Genomic DNA, 17,484 nt, shown 5'->3' with positions numbered 1-17,484 from the left:
CCCACCTCTGCCGCCAGGCATAGGGGAACTGAGATACTCTTTCCCACTAGGCCTTTACAATTTTATGCATGGTATGTCTGTACTGTCTGTATGTTTGGTTTTTTATTATAATGGGTTTTAATTGTTTTTAGTATTGGATTGTTATACGCTGTCTTATTATTGCTGTTAGCTGCCCCGAGTCTCCAGAGAGGGGCAGCATACAAATCCAATAAATAAATAAATAGATAGATAGATAGATAGATAGATAGATAGATAGATAGATAGATAGATAGATAGATAGATAGATAGATAGAGGTGGCGCATGTACATTCATTTCAATAAGGTAAATTTGGAGTTTACTTTCGTATGCGTTTGGGGGAGGTAATTGTTGTCAGGGTGTCTTATTTTTTTTTATTTAAAAACCCATCTTTTTGGTAAGCTCTGCAATATTCTCACTCAATTAACAGAAACGGGCATATGGATCCAGTGGGAGTCTTAGCTGATAAATTGGAACCTCTTCCATTCCACCCCCCCTTAATTAACAAGCAACTTCTCCCTGGGGAGGTGATTAATTTCCTATAATTAGCTGGTGGGAAGTGGCTTGTGGGTGGTGCTAATGGTATTTTTTTTTTCTATTTTAATTATTTTGGGGATACCTGATGCTCTATCCCAGCTATGGGATACTCTGCCCCTGCAAATCGCTGTATGTGGGAACTCTTAGAAACATAGAAACATAGAAGACTGAGTTGTGTTGATGACATCTCCATGTTTCTATGCTCTGCTCAGATTAAAATTAATTAGGGGATTTGATTGAAACATAGAAACATAGAACATTGACGGCAGAAAAAGACCTCCTGGTCCATCTAGTCTGCCCTTATACTATTTTCTGTATTTTATCTTAGGATGGATATATGTTTATCCCAGGCATGTTTAAATTCAGTTACTGTGGATTTACCAACCACGTCTTCTGAAAGTTTGTTCCAAGCATCTACTACTCTTTCAGCCAAATCATATTTTCTCACGTTGCTTTTGATTTTCCCCCCAACTAACTTCAGGTTGTGTCCCCTTGTTCTTGTGTTCACTTTCCTATTAAAAACACCTCCCTCCTGCACCTTATTTAACCTTTGAACATATTTAAATGAGTTCATTAACTCTTTCGCCATCACTGCCCTAGAAAATAAAGTGCATTGGGGATTGTGTGACTGTAACCGAAAAGATATTGATCAAATTGAACGGGTCCAAAGACGGGCTACAAGAATGGTGGAAAGTCTTAAGCATAAAACTTATCAGGAAAGACTTAATGAACTCAATCTGTAGAGTCTGGAGGACAGACGAGAAAGGGGGGACGTGATCGAAACATTTAAATTTTATTTATTTATTTATTTATTTATTTTGTCCAATACCCAATGAGGGCTTTAGTGGATACAGTGATCCCTCGAGTTTCGCGATCTCGATCGCGATTTTAAAAAAAATATTAATTAAAAAAAACCCCACTTCCGCGTTTGGCTTCAGGACTTAGCTGGGAAGCGGCGCGGCTGTTTTAAAAGGTCGCAGCCGGCCTGGGGGGCTTCCCAGCACCCCCAACCTGGGTCTTCCCGGCCGCCCACGCAAAGGGGAAACCCCGGCTTCTCGCTGATGCCCGCCACTCGCCCGCCCGCCAGCAAGAGGGGGAAGACCCAGGGAAGGTTCCTTCGGCTGCCCAGCAGCTGATCTGCTCGGTAGCGCAGCAGGAGCGAGGAGCCGAATCGGGGTTTCCCCTTTGCGTGGGTGGCGGGAAACACAAACTCCACCATCTACGCATGCGCGGCCATAGAAAAAAAGGGCGCGCATGCGCAGATGGTGTTTTTACTTCCGCAACCCTACATCGCGAAAAATCGATTATCGCGAGGGGTCTTGGAACGGAACCCTCGCGATAATAGAGGGATCACTGTATATATATATATATATATATATATATATATATATATATATATATATATATATATATATATATACACACACATAGTAAAATACATGATGAAGGTTATAGAGGAGATACTCATAGTAAAATATATCTAAGAAAGAATAGAAAAGAAGATATAGTAATAAAACATATCAATGAAAGAATAGAAGAAGAGATATAGGAATAGAAGAAAGGTATAGGAGATATAGGAGAGCAATAGGACAGGGGACGGAAGGCACTCTAGTGCACTTGTACTCGCCCCTTACTGACCTCTTAGGAATCTGGATAGGTGAACCATAAATAATCTAAGGGTAAAGTGTTGGGGGTTTGGGGATTACATTATGGAGTCCTGTAATGAGTTCCACGCTTCGACAACTCGGTTACTGAAGTCATATTTTTTACAGTCAAGTTTGGAGCGGTTAATATTAAGTTTAAATCTGTTGTGTGCTCTTGTGTTGTTGTGGTTGAAGCTGAAGTAGTTGCCAACAGGCAGGACGTTGCAGCATATGATCTTGTGGGCAATACTTAGATCTTGTTTAAGGCATCTTAGTTCTAGACTTTCTAGGCCTAGGTTTGAAAGTCTAGTTTCATAGGGTATTCTGTTTCGAGTGGAGGAGTGAAGGGCTCTTCTGGTGAAGTATCTTTGGACATTTTCAAGGGTGTTAATGTCTGAGATGCGATATGGGTTCCAAACAGATAAACTGTATCTGAGGATGGGTCTGGCAAAAGTTTTGTAAGCTCTGGTAAGTAGTGTGAGATTGCCAGAGCAGAAGCTACGTAGGATTTGGTTAAAGGGCTCTTATTGGCCCTTGTTTCATGGTTGCAGAAGTCTTGGATGTTCTCTTAAGAAGTGGAGTTGATAAGGCTCTTAATTGGATGCCTGTCAGAGAATGTCTTGGCGATCACTGAAATGCAGGCCTGGGTGCTTGTGCATATTTACTAAACCAGTTTGGACTGTCATGTAACATTCTTTTTATTTCCACCCAATTGGTGTAAATAGCTTTTCTAATTAGCCTTGAGGCATGTGGCTATGGTATTCACAGTTAATTCTTCTTAGATCCTTAACCAGAACCATTACATTTAAAAAAAAATAAATCTATCATTCTCTTCCACCTGATTGGGAAGATAAATAACATCTCAAGATTTTGTTTTTTGCTCTGAAAAGTCTAAACGATTCATCTAAAACAGACTGTGGTACTTTGCCAAGTGAGTTCCTACCATTTGACATGGCAAATTGCTTGTGAAGAAAAGTCCCGTTAGTTCAAATGTGTTTAACTCCAGAAAATAAAATATCAATGGCCTCCGTGGGGCCTCTCTAGGAATCTCCTGGGAGGAAACAGGGCCAGAAAAGGCAGGGAGAAGCCTCCGTGGGGCCTCTCTAGGAATCTCCTGAGAGGAAACAGGGCCAGAAAAGGCAGGGAGAAGCCTCCGTGGGGCCTCTCTAGGAATCTCCTGGGAGGAAACAGGGCCAGAAAAGGTGGGGAGAAGCCTCCTTGGGGCCTCTCTAGGAATCTCCTTGGAGGAAAGAGGACCGGAAAAGGTGGGGAGAAGCCTCCGTGGGGCCTCTCTAGGAATCTCCTGGGAAGAAACAGGGCCAGAAAAGGCGGGGAGAAGCCTCCGTGGGGCCTCTCCAGGAATCTCCTGAGAGGAAACAGGGCCTCCACCCTCCCTGTTGTTTCCCCAATCGCAGGCATTATTTGCTTTTACATTGATTCCTTTGGGAAAAATGGCTTCTTCTTACAAACTTTTCTACCTAAGAACCTGGTCACGGAACGAATTAAGTTCGTAAGTAGAGGTACCACTGTATCTTTAAAAAGTATTCTGCTGGAATAAGAAATGTACCGTCTCCCCCAATAAAGTAGAATGACTCCATCTAGTTGTGTCTCCTATCTGGATTACAGAGGAGGGCCAACACACCTTGCATTTTGTGGGAGAGCAATGAGAATGTATAGAAGAACAGAGTTGGAGGTCTTCTAGTCCAATCCCCTGCTCAGGCAGGAAACACTACACCACTACAGACAAATGCCGTTTTAAAGAACATCTGGATTTTAAGACTGCAATAAGGCAAATGAGAGTTTAGCTGAAGGAAACATGGAATGGAATAAGAATGGAATGGAGTAGAGTAAGATAGGATAGGATAGGATAGGATAGGATAGGATAGGGATAGGGGTAGGATGTTTCTATGTTTCTATGATAGAGATAGGGATAGGGATAGGGATAGGGATAGGGATAGGGATAGGGATAGGGATAGGGATAGGATAGGATAGGATAGGGATAGGGATATGATGTTTCTATGTTTCTTTGTTTCTATGATAGGGATAGGGATAGGGATAGGATAGGGATAGGGGTAGGATGTTTCTATGTTTATATGTTTCTATGATAGGAATTGGGATAGGATAGGATAGGGGATAGGGATAGGATGTTTCTATGTTTCTTTGTTTCTATGATAGGGATAGGGATAGGGATAGGATAGGATAGGATAGGGATAGGGATAGGGATAGGATAGGGATAGGGGTAGGATGTTTATATGTTTATATGTTTATATGATAGGAATTGGGATAGGATAGGATAGGGATAGGGATAGGATGTTTCTATGTTTCTTTGTTTCTAGGATAGGGATAGGGATAGGGATAGGGATAGGGATAGGGATAGGGATAGGATAGGATAGGGATAGGGATAGGATGTTTCTATGTTTCTTTGTTTCTATGATAGGAATAGGGATAGGATAGGGATAGGATAGGATAGGATAGGATAGCGTAGGGATAGGGATTGGGCTAGGGATAGGGATAGGGATAGGGATAGGGATAGGGATAGGGATAGGATAGAATTTTATTGGCCAAGTGTGTTTGGACACACAAGAAATTTATCTTTGGTGCATATGCTCTCAGTGTACATAAAAGAAAAGGTAAGTTTGTCAAGAATCATAAAGTACAACATTTAATGATAGTCCGGGTACAAATAAGCAATCAAATCGTATTAGGAACCAGTCAATAGAAATTGTAAGGATGCAAGCAACAAAGTTACAGTCATGCAGTCATAAGTGGGAGGAGTTGGGTGATGAGAATGATGAGATGATTAATAGTAGTAACGTAATGATTTATTAGATGGCAGAAATTTGGAATTTGAAAACCTCATGAGATGTTGAAATTATTTCTCAAATTCCTAGTAAGAATCTCCTTAAAGGAAGGTTTTTTTAAAAGAAGATTGCTATAAGATACCTCAAAAGTAATACACAGATCCGGGGCTGTTTATGGACCACAAACCTGTCTTCCCACATCAAGTGTCATCACTCAATGAATGTTTAAGATGACCCAGAAGGAAAATGATCAAACATAGGAAAGTGTACTAATGTCCTTAATGAACTACGTAGTTTCATTTAATTTTAATTATATTGAAACAGCAAAGAGGGATGCTGTGATGGAGCATCCGTTTCAGTTGGTTTTTTTTTTTTGCAGAGATAATGGTGGTGTAGAAATAGGATATTTGTTTCCCTTTTCTCTCTAGCGATAACTTTTAGTGATGGATTACACAAACCTAAGTTTTAAATGTGATCTCAGCCACAGGGTTACTATGAGGCTAAGTGACAAATTATATTCACAGCCAGGATTTATAACTCTGCTTTCAAATGAATATTTATCCCCATTTTCACCTTGCCCTGTTATAGCCAATAAAAGGTTATGCTGTGTTGGGAAATTGGGGAGGTTTGAAGGAGGCCACAATCAAAGGGAGGGGGAAAAATAATGAATATTTGCACTTTAGCTGAAACAAAAAACAACAATATATTTTTGGTTTCCTTTCTGCATTTTATCTACTCTTTTGTTGCTCTTCCTTCTCTCCCTTCCTTTTGTCATTTGCTGGGCTAAATGTAGGTTAGTGTGTGGGTGATCATAAAATGATGGGCAGTGGATTAAATATTGCTTCCTTTGTATTTTTTGCTGTGTATTTCTCTTTCCTCTTCCTCCTCCTTCTTTTCATGTTGACCTCACCTCTTCTTCTTCTTCTTCTTCTTCTTCTTCTTCTTCTTCTTCTTCTTCTTCTTCTTCTTCCTCCTCCTCCTCTTCTTTTCTCTTTCTTCTCTTTCTCCTCTTCTCTTTTTCCTCTTTGAAATTTTCATCTTCAACTCTTCCCTCTTCTTCTCTTCCTTCTTTCATTTCCTCTCTTTCCTTCATTTTCTTCTTCCTCTCCCTTCTTTGTTTCCCATCTCTTTTTCCTTCTTCTCCTTCACTGATGATGTTATGTAGTTTGGGTAATGAAACATCTTCAAGAAAACATGTAAGCTCAGAAAGCACCAAGAACAATGGCAACAACTACTACTACCTCCTCCTCCTTTTCTTGTTCTTCTTCTTGTTCTTCTTCTTGTTCTTCTTCTCGTTCTTCTTGTTCTTCTTCTTGTTCTTGTTCTTCTTCTTGTTCTTCTTCTTGTTCTTCTTCTTGTTCTTCTTCTTGTTCTTCTTCTTGTTTTTCTTCTTGTTCTTCTTCTTGTTCTTCTTCTTGTTTTTCTTCTTGTTCTTCTTCTTGTTCTTCTTCTTCTTCTTCTTGTTCTTCTTCTTCTTGTTCTTCTTCTTGTTCTTCTTGTTCTTCCTTTTGTTCTTCTTCTTGTTCTTCTTGTTCTTCTTCTTGTTCTTTTTGTTCTTTTTGTTCTTCTTCTTGTTCTTCTTCTTGTTCTTCTTCTTGTTCTTCTTGTTCTTCTTCTTGTTCTTCTTTTTGTTCTTCTTCTTCTTGTTGTTGTTGTTCTTCTTCTCCTTCTCCTTCTTCTTTTCTTCCTCTTCTTCTTCTTCTTCTTCTTCTTCTTCTTCTTCTTCTTCTTCTTCTTCTTCTTCTTCTTCTTTACAACAACAACAACAACACAGTTGGAAGGGACCTTGGAGGTCTTCTAGTCCAACCCCCTGCTTAGGCAGGAAACCCTACACTACTTCAGACAGATGGCTATCTAACATCTTCTTTCAAACTTCCAGTGTTGGAGCATTCACAACTTCTGGAGGCAAGCTGTTCCACTGATTTATTGTTCTAACTGTCAGGAAATTTCTCCTTAGTTCTAAGTTGCTTCTCTCCTTATTTAGTTTCCACCCATTGCTTCTTGTTCTGTCCTCAGGTGCTTTGGAGAGTAGCCTGACTCCCTCTTGTTTGGGGCAACACCTGAGATATTAGAACACTGCTATCATGTCTCCCCTGTCCTTTTTTTTCATTAAACTAGCCATGCCCAGTTCTTGCAACTGTTAAACCGTTCTAATATGTCTAAGTATGCTTAAATTTATTGAAATTCGTGACCAGCTGCCTATGAGACTAAGACATAACCCAACATAAAATGCATTTTTTAATCCACTCACATATTATTATTATTATTATTATTATTATTATTATTATTATTATTATTTATTGGATTTGTATGCCACCCCTCTCCGCAGACTCAGGGCGGCTAACAACAATGATAAAAAAACAACATGTAACAATCCAATTTAATAAAACAACTAAAAACCCTTATTATAAAAACCAAACATACACACAAACATACCATACATAACTTGTAATGGCCATGGGGAAGGAATATCCTAACTCCCCCATGCCTGGCGACAAAGGTGGGTCTTGAGTAACTTGCAAAAGACAAGGAGGATGGGGGCAGTTCTAATCTCTGGGGGGAGTTGATTCCAGAGGGCCGGGGCCGCCACAGAGAAGGCTCTTCCCCTGGGGCCCGCCAAATGACATTGTTTGGTCAACGGGACCCGGAGAAGGCCAACTCTGTGGGACCTTATCGGCCGCTGGGATTCGTGCGGTAGAAGGCGGTTCTGGATGTATTCTGGCCCAATGCCATGTAGGGCTTTAAAGGTCATAACCAACACTTTGAATTGTGACCGGAAACCGATCGGCAGCCATAGCTTTAGAATCCAAAATTTAAGGCAACGTTTTGATCTTTGTGTTCTCTTTTAGTTTGCTGAGAAGTTTCAGGAGGTGAAAGAAGCTGCTCGGCTAGCCAGAGACCGGTCGCAAGAAAAAATGGAAACGTCCAGTAACCATTCGCAAGTAAGTCAAGATTTGTTCTCTATTCAAGGATGAGGGTCGTGGCAAGCTTGCAAAAGGCAAAAAGGCAAATTTTTGCTTAACACTTTAAGATCTTGAAATGAATTTAAAATAAAGCATTGGCTAATGGGGAAAAAAACCCAATTTCTTGTGGATTGGCTGAGTTTAAACATTGGGCTAAGACAGTGTTTCTCAATTATTTTCTGTTACATCCCCCCTAGAAAGAAGTAAACATTGGCAACGGACCAGGTTATCTACAAGACCGCCTTCTGCCGCACGAATCCCAGCGACCGGTTAGGTCCCACAGAGTTGGTCTCCTCCGGGTCCCGTCAACTAAACAATGTCGTTTGGCGGGACCCAGAGGAAGAGCCTTCTCTGTGGCGGCTCTGACCCTCTGGAGTCAGCTCCCTCCAGAGATTAGAACTGCCCCCACCCTCCTTGCCTTTCGTAAACTCCTTAAAACCCACCTCTGTCATCAAGCATGGGGGAAATGAAACATCTCCCCCTGCCTATGTAGGTTTTTTTATGTGTGTGTATGATATGACTGTATGTATGTTTTTTATATATTGGGGTTTCTGGTCTTTTAGACTTTTTAAATGTATTATTGTTATTTTAGATTCTAACTATTAGATTTGTCATTGTATATTGCTTTTTATCATTGCTGTGAGCCGCCCCGAGCCCACGGAGAGGGGCGGCATACAAATCTAATAAATAATAATAATAATAATTTCCCGCGCCCCCCCAACTCTCTGCCAGGATAAAGTGACCAAATTTTAACATTGGTAAAGAGGACACCATTGACGGGTGGAGGGGGAGGGTGGAGGAGAAGTTCTTGATTAAAAATTTGGTCTATTTGGAGCAAAAAAAAATCTATTTTTCTCTATCTCTCTTCCTCTCTTTCTTCCTCTCTATTTCTCTTTCTTTCTCTCTCCCTCCCTTTTTCTTTCTCTTCTTTCCTTCCTTCCTTCCTTCCTCTTTCTTTCTCTCTCTCTCCATAGCTGGGATTCATGCGGCAGAAGGTGGTCCCTGAGATAATCTGGTCCGGTGCCATGAAGGGCTTTATAGGTCATAACCAACACTTTGAATTGTGACCGGAAACTGATTGGCAACCAATGCAGCCTGCGGAGTGTTGGTGTAACACGGGCATATTTGGGAAAGCCCATCATTAGCCAAACTAGGTAACATCATTAGTGCTAGTAAGGTTTGACAGCAAACTGCACTCTTTAGTAGCGCTGATGATGTTACCTAGTTGGGTAATAAAATATCTGCAAGGGAGGGGGGACCAAGCTCAGAGAGAGCACCAAGGAGCCCTCATTTCAACCCCGAGCTACAAATATTCTGCTTTATTGGCGTGTAAAAAAATCACAGGAAGAACATCCTCCCGATTACAAAGAAGGGATTATATTGAACAGTTTTAATCTTCCCAGCACAGATTTAGCTTTTCCCATAATTTTTTTTAAAGTTAACACCCCCTGAGAAAAAGATGCTCAATTTGCCCTCCTCTTTCCTTGTCATTTGCACTCCTTTATACACTAGGATTTTATTTTTTTTAAAACTGTCACTCTTTCTGTTGTTGGCATGAATGCAAACGTATGATTTGCTAAAGCATCAATTTGCATTGACAAGACTATTTCTTGAACATATTGTATTGATTTTGAACGTTTGGGGGGGGGTAGGGATGCAATTAAGAAACAAAAAAAAGTTCTTTAAAGGCCCCCATCTACCCCCACCCTCTTGGTCAGCGGTCCCCAAACTATGGCCCACGGGCCAGATGCTGCCCGATGAGGTCTTTAAACCGGCCCGCGGCAGCACACGAGATTTTACTGATTGATATAGGGCGGTAGGGAAAGCAAGTAGGATGCTTGACTGCATAGCTAGAGGTATAACAAGCAGGAAGAGGGAGATTATGATCCCGCTATATAGAATGCTGGTGAGACCACATTTGGAATACTGTGTTCAGTTCTGGAGACCTCACCTACAAAAAGATATTGACAAAATTGAACGGGTCCAAAGACGGGCTACAAGAATGGTGGAAGGCCTTAAGCATAAAACGTATCAGGAAAGACTTAATTAACTCAATCTGTATAGTCTGGAGGACAGAAGGAAAAGGGGGGACATGATCGAAACATTTAAATATATTAAAGGGTTAAATAAGGTCCAGGAGGAAAGTGTTTTTAATAGGAAAGTATACACAAGAACAAGGGGACACAATCTGAAGTTAGTTGGGGGAAAGATCAAGAGCAACATGAGAAAATATTATTTTACTGAAAGAGTAGTAGATCCTTGGAACAAACTTCCAGCAGACGTGGTAGATAAATCCACAGTAACTGAATTTAAACATGCCTGGGATAAACATATATCCATCCTAAGATAAAATACAGAAAATAGTATAAGGGCAGACTCGATGAGCCATGAGGTCTTTTTCTGCCGTCAGACTTCTATGTTTCTATATAATAAGCTCCCGAATCTCCTGTCCACTCACCGCAGTTGGTCGGCTGCTAAGCGAGGAGAAGGTGGAGAGGCAAGGGGGCGGGGAGGAAAGCGGGCCTGCAATTGGCCCCTTCCTTTGCTGCCTTTAGGGAGAATAACTGTTGCTGCCCTATGGCAGAGCAGCAACAGTTCCTCTCCTTAAAGGCGGCAAAGAGAGAGAGAGAAAGAAAGGAAGAGGAGAGATAGAAAGGGAGAGAGAGAAAGAGGAAGAGATAGAGAGAGAGGGAGAGAGAGAAAGAAAGAGAGATAGAAAGAGAGTGAGTGACAGAAGGAGAGATAAGAGAGAGAAAGAAAGAGAGGGACAGAGAGAAAGAAAGAGAGGGACAGAGAGAAAGAAAGAGAGGGACAGAGAGAAAGGGAGAGATAGAAAGGGAGAGAGAGAAAGAGAAAGAAAGGTAGAGAGAAAGAGGGAGAGATACAAAGAGGGAGAGATAGAAAGAGAGAAAGAAAGAGAAGGAAAGGTAGAGAGAAAGAGGGAGAGATAGAAAGAGAGTGAGTGAGAGAAAGAGAAGAGAAAGAAAGAGAAGAGAGAGAGAAAGAGAGAGGGGGGAGAGGGAGAGAGAGGGAGAGAGAAAGGAAGAGGAGAGATAGAAAGGGAGAGAGAAAGAAAGAAAGAAAGAAAGAAAGGGAGAGACACAGAGAGAGAGAGAGAGAGAGAGAGAGAGAGAGAGAATAAATATTAAATATTGTATTTGTTCCCATTTTGTTTTTTACTTTAAATAAGGTATGTGCAGTTTTAATACTCCGGCCCTCCAACAGTCTGAGGGACAGTGAACTGGCCCCCTGTGTGAAAAGTTTGGGGACCTCTGCTCTTGGTCTTCTGAAAGTGCATGAAATCCTCACTTTGCCAACTGGGCCTGAGTCCCCATGAGGTCATCTACTCTGCAAAGGGTTAGCAGATCAGGAGAAAATTCCCCTTCCACCTCATTAATGGTTTGGTCCTCTTTATAAGATTATGTCTTCATTATTATCCACTTACTCTAGCAGAACCTCTGAGCATAAATTTTGATAAATCTTTCAGGACCAGCTCCTTACCCAACCTATGGTCACTACTAGCCATGGTCATCCCTATCTTTCAAAAAAGAGACTCCACGTTGTTGAAAATTACAGACCCCGCTACAAAGCATGGAATAAATGGTATATTTGGCAGGGGGGAAAGAGAACATACAAATAAAACATAAAGTTCAGAAGTTTTACCTAGCGCAATTACTCCCAAAACCCACAAAAACCAGGCATAAAGATATTCTGTCGAGCTCTCTGGTAGACTTCTCCCAAAAATTCACAGGTACAAATTTCACACACACACACACGTTTGAAAATTCAAAACAATGTTCTTTATAACGAAAATTCACTTAAACTAAGCCCTCTTTTGGTATAGCAAAGAGCACTGGTCTCCAAACAAACTGGTATTTTGTACAAGTCCCTTATCAGTTCTGAGATACTTAGCTTGCAGCTGTGAGGCAATTCACAGTCCTTCTTTCACAAAGTGAAACACACTTTGCTCTGGTTTAGTTTCAAAGCGGGGGAAAATCAGCACACAAAAGGTCAAAGTCAGTAAAGCAGTCACGAAACACAACGATAAGATAATCCTCCACAATGGCCAAACCCACAGGCTGTTCTTTATAGCAGCCACACTAATTACCACAGCCCCACCCAACCACAGGTGGCCTCATTTTCTTTGATAATAATTTCTCAGTTGTTGTTGCCTATGCATTGCTCTCCACGCGTGTGGCTGTATCATTAACTCTTGTTCCGAATCCAAGGAGGAGCTAGATAATTGATCTCCTTCTGACCTGTCTGCCACACTCTCCTCCTCCCTGTCACTCATGTCTTCTTGGTCAGAGGAGCCTTCATCAGCAGATTCCACCGGGGACAAAACAGGCCTGCAGCATGTGGATGTCTCCCCCACATCCACAGTCCTTGGGAAGGAGCTGGGCCAGAGCTAACCACAACAAAAGATATTCAAAACAATAACTTACAGAGAACTAATCCAAATTAAAGATGAAAACCGTACAAACATTAAGAACACTGATAGTAACCCAGAAGCTGTAGATTAATAGAGTCAACACATCGGTTGGCAACAAGCACAACTTTTTACACATTTATAGATACAAATTTTGTTTTTGTTTTTCTTCTTTCCTTTTTCTCTCTTCTTTCTTTTCTTCATTTTCTTTTTCATTCCTCTTATCTTTCCTAAATATGTAACACCTTACTAAAACATATTTAAAGTTTTTATACATTTGTATCTGTACCTGTACAGTCTTTTTATTTTATGTACCCCCTTCCCCATTTACTCTCAATAAAGACTATCTTTTTATAAAAAGAAGAAAATAAAATTACGGACCAATCTCTTTATGTTGCATCACTTGCAAAGTCATGGAATCAAACATTAAACTTGAATATCTCCAGAACAGCTGCGAGAGCAATCATGGGCTTCCCTAAGTATGCCCATGTTACACCAACACTCCGCAGTCTGCACTGGCTGCCGATCAGTTTCCGATCACAATTCAAAGTATTGGTGATGACCTATAAAGCTCTACATGGCATCGGGCCAGAATATCTCCGGGACCGCCTTCTGCCGCACGAATCCCAGTGACCAGTTAGGTCCCACAGAGTTGGCCTTCTCTGGGTCCCGTCGACTAAACAATGTTGTTTGGCGGGACCCAGGGGTAGAGCCTTCTCTGTGGCGGCCCCGACCCTCTGGAACCAACTGCCCCCAGAGATCAGAATTGCCCCCACCCTCCTCGCCTTTCGTAAGCTTCTTAAAACCCACCTGTGCCGTCAGGCATGGGGGAATTGAGATATTTCCTTCCCCCTAGGTCTGTACAATTTATGCATGGTATGTTTGTGTGTATGTTCGGTTTTTTAAATAAGGGTCTTTTAATTATTTTAAATATTAGATTTGTTATATGTTGTTTCATTATTGTTGTTAGCCACCCCGAGTCTACGGAGAGGGACGGCATACAAATCTAATTAATTAATTAATTAATTAATCAATCAATCAATCAATCAATCAATCAATCTATCTATCTATCTATTTATTTATTTATTTATTTATTTGTTTTACTTTTATGCCGCCCTTCTCCTTAGACTCAGGGCGGCTTACAACATGTTAGCAATAGCACTTTTTAAACAGAGCTAGGCTATTGCCCTCACAATCCAGGTCCTCATTTTACCCACCTCGGAAGGATGGAAGGCTGAGTCAACCTTGAGCTGGTGATGAGATTTGAACCGCTGACCTTCAGATCCACAAGTCAGCTTCAGTGGCCTGCAGTACAGCACTCTACCTACTGCGCCACCCCGGCTCATTACTTAATTAATTAACCCATTACCCTCTACTTAGAGACAAACAACCTACTCTCTCAACAAACAAATTGGTTTCAGAAAAAAAATATCCTGCAACCTGCAACTTCTACACTGTAAAAACATATAGACTACACATCTCCATTTAATAATGGAGATTTTTAAAAATTAATTTTTTTTTTTTAATAAAAGTATTTTTAAAGTACATGAAGTATTAAAACTGAATACTGCTGCTTTTTTTGGAATAGCAGGAGAGTGTCAATCTTGAGGGGTGAGCATTGGCTCACTCCCAAAATGATAGGGGTGTTATTGTGTGTTTTGCAACATGATCTAACAGGTCAAGAAACAAACGCCTGGCTTATGATGATTCTTCTTGTGCTCTCTTGAAATCTTATCATGCAGGAATCAGGCCGCGATACTCCGTGTTCGACTCGAACGTCCAGCGTGAACGGAACAGACGAGGAAAAAAGCACACATGGAGGTCCAGGTGATGCACAGTTAAAAATGGAAAACGACAAACTGAGGATTGCTCTCGCCCAGAGGTAAAGCAGGGGTTTTTTTTAAGAACATTTTTTTTATTTATAATAAAATAATTTTAAAAATAATGTAAATAATAATGATTGTGATTGGATTTTAGATGCATGGTTTTTAATTGCTTGGTGTTTTTAGAGTAGATTTTATATTGCTTATTTGACCCCTATGATAATCATTCATGACAAGTGTTGCACCACATGATTCTTGACAAATGTATCTTTTCTTTTATGTACACTAAGAGCATATGCACCAAGACAAATTCCTTGTGTGTCCAATCACACATGGCCAATAAAGAATTCTATTCTATCTTATTTGTCTTGTATTAGATTAATACCAGTTAGGGCATATTTATATCCCTCTTTTACATGAATTATTTTCAACCAGACGTATGTAAAATAACTTACAACATGTAAGGCAAATTTTAGACGTGTTTGGATAATGTTCATTTTTTTTCCCCCTTTGGCAGCTTGAGGGGACTAAACAATATTAAATAATCATGAGAGTGCCCTCTTTTAATTGGCAAGAGTGTAGGAACGCAACAAAATGAGGAGCCTAATGACGATGCATAACACTTCCCCGGGTCCCGTCGGCCTTCTCTAGGTCCCGTCGACTAAACAATGTCATCTGGCGGGACCCAGGGGAAGAGCCTTCTCTGTGGCGGCCCCGACCCTCTGGAACCAACTTCCCCCAGAGATTAGAATTGCCCCCACCCTCCCTGTCTTTTGTAAACTCCTTAAAACCCACCTCTGCCGCCAGGCATGGGGGACCTGAGACATCTCCCCCGAGGCCTATACAGTTTATGCATGGTATGTTTGTGTGTATGTTTTCTTTTTAATAAGGTTTTTTTAGTGATTTTTAATTATTAGATTTGTTATATATTGTTTTGTTTTTGTTGTGAGCCACCCTGAGTCTGCAGAGAGGGGCGGCATGCAAATCTAATAAATAATAATAATAATAAAAAATAACACTCATTTATTTTGTTTACCCTGAAAAATATGTTAATTGCAAAAAGTGGAATACGAAAGGGCATTGCCCTTTCGCTACTTTTGAAAAAAAGCAAATTGCAATGACGCTTCTACCGACTAATTTCAAGGGTGCCTATATGTATTTTCTTATCTTTAGTACCTCCAATGTGAAGAAATGGGAAACAGAACTGCAGACCTTAAGAGAGAGCAACGCCAGGCTGACGACGGCTCTCCAGGAATCCGCGGCCAGTATAGAACACTGGAAAAAGCAATTTTCCATTAGCAAAGATGAAAACGATCAGCTGCAGAATAAGGTAGGGGATGCCACAAATGAAAGCATCTGGTTTTGCAATTTATTGCTAAGAACCTCATTAAATCCAGTGAGGGTGAAGCGCTCAAAACTCTTTAAAGTTGAAGGTATCCATCAAAATTGTAAGGGTAATGATCTTTTTCCCCGTTAGCAATAGCACTTACTTTACAGCACATTTAATACCACTTTATAAGGCCTTGGTAAGGCCACACTTGGAATACTGCATTTTGGATCCATGATGCAAAAGGGATGTTGAGACTCTAGAAAAAGTGCAGAGAAGAGCAACAAAGATGATTAGGGGACTGGAGGCTAAAACATATGAAGAATGGTTTCAGGAACCGTGCATGGCTAGTTTAATGAAAAGAAGGACCAGGGGAGACATGGTAGCAATGTTCCAATATCTCAGGGGTTGCTACAAAGAAGGAGGAGTAAACCTATTCTCAGAAGCACCTGAAGGTAGAACAAGGAGCAATGGGTGGAAACTAAACAAGGAGACAAGCAACCTAGAACTAAGGAGAAATTTCCTGGCAGTTAGAACAATTAATCAGTGGAACAACTTCGCCTCCAGAAGTTATGAATGCTCCAACACTGGAAGTTTTAAAGAAGATGTTGGATAACCTTCTGTCTGAAGTAGTGTAGTGTTTCCTGCCTAAACAGGGGGTTGGACTAGAAGACCTCCAAGGTCCCTTCCAACTCTATTGTTATTATTATTATTACATTCTGAGCATCTTGACTGCAACAAACTGCGTCCTCATTTTACCGATCTTGGAAGGATGGAAGGTTGAGTCAACCTTGAGTCGGTCAGGATTAATCTCCAGACTGTGGGCAGAGTTTGCCTGTAATACCACATTCTAACCTCTATGCCACCAGGGCTCATTATAAAAAGGGATTATAGTTTTTGTTGGGGGAGAGTTTTGCACACGCGGCAGGTAACCCCACCAACTAGGCACTGTTCACCACTAAACCTAATTTAAATCTTCAATAAAAAAAAACACTGCAGCAGGCTTTCTTGTAAAAATATATTTTACTTTTCTTTGTAGCAAAATGTTTCTCTAAATAATAATAATAACAACAACAACAACAATAACAACAACAATAATAATAATAACAATAACAGCAACAGCAACAATATTATTATTATTATTATTATTATTATTATTATTATTATTATTATTATTTAGACTTGTATGCCGCCCCTCTCCGAAGACTTGGGGCAGCTCACAATACTATCATACACTACTATTACAACCACCACTGCAACCACCCACAAACCCCTAAGCACTAAACCACTCACTACTATAACAAACCACTCACTACAAACCACTATAACAAACCAGTAGCTCACAAGCCACTCTAACAAAACCACTCTATAACAAACCACTAAGTCACGAACCACTATAACAAACCACACCCATGAAAGGGTGTTACTCCTTATATATAGATTACAGCCAATCAGGTTGCAGCAAAATTAGCAAACCCATGATTAAATACTGATTATGGCTTTCCTATGGTTACAAACCATTTTCTTGCATTGTAATATTATCTCAAGAAATAAACTTATTTCTGACAGTTTTTAACCAGTTAATGTCGAGCCCCAGGTTCTCAAACTCCAGCTGAGAGTCTACTTCAAGGACAAAATTAAAGAGGCTGTGTGTTTTCTTTCTTGAAGATCACGGAGCTGGAAGAACAGTGCAACGAAATCGATAAGGAGCGCGACCGGAATGCACAGCTTAGCAGGCGTCTTCAGGATCTGGAAACGGAACTTCAAGACAAGGAGTTGGTAAGTAACGCTCTGAAGGGAAGGGAAGAGCTATTAGATTAGATTAGATTTATTGGATTTATATGCCGCCCCTCTCCGCAGACTCGGGGGCGGCTCACAACAATGGTAAAAACAGTACATGGTGACACATCCAATACCCACCAATCCAATTACAATTTTAAGTTAA

General features: G+C 40.7%; 1 protein-coding gene across 1 annotated transcript in view; it reads left to right on the top strand.

The window, feature by feature from the left end:
* The window catches only part of HOMER2 (homer scaffold protein 2), a 99,063-nt gene that overhangs the window by 70,706 nt on the left and 10,873 nt on the right, over nucleotides 1–17,484 (top strand). Inside the window, exons 4-7 of the mRNA XM_070762373.1 lie at nucleotides 7,847–7,939; nucleotides 14,132–14,271; nucleotides 15,386–15,542; nucleotides 17,208–17,318. Of these exons, the coding sequence (XP_070618474.1) occupies nucleotides 7,847–7,939; nucleotides 14,132–14,271; nucleotides 15,386–15,542; nucleotides 17,208–17,318 (501 nt within the window). The remainder of the gene's footprint in view (nucleotides 1–7,846; nucleotides 7,940–14,131; nucleotides 14,272–15,385; nucleotides 15,543–17,207; nucleotides 17,319–17,484) is intronic.

The sequence above is a fragment of the Erythrolamprus reginae genome, chromosome 10 (assembly GCF_031021105.1).
Source record: "Erythrolamprus reginae isolate rEryReg1 chromosome 10, rEryReg1.hap1, whole genome shotgun sequence".
NCBI lineage: Eukaryota > Metazoa > Chordata > Lepidosauria > Squamata > Dipsadidae > Erythrolamprus > Erythrolamprus reginae.
This window is presented reverse-complemented; position numbering and strand designations above follow the sequence as displayed.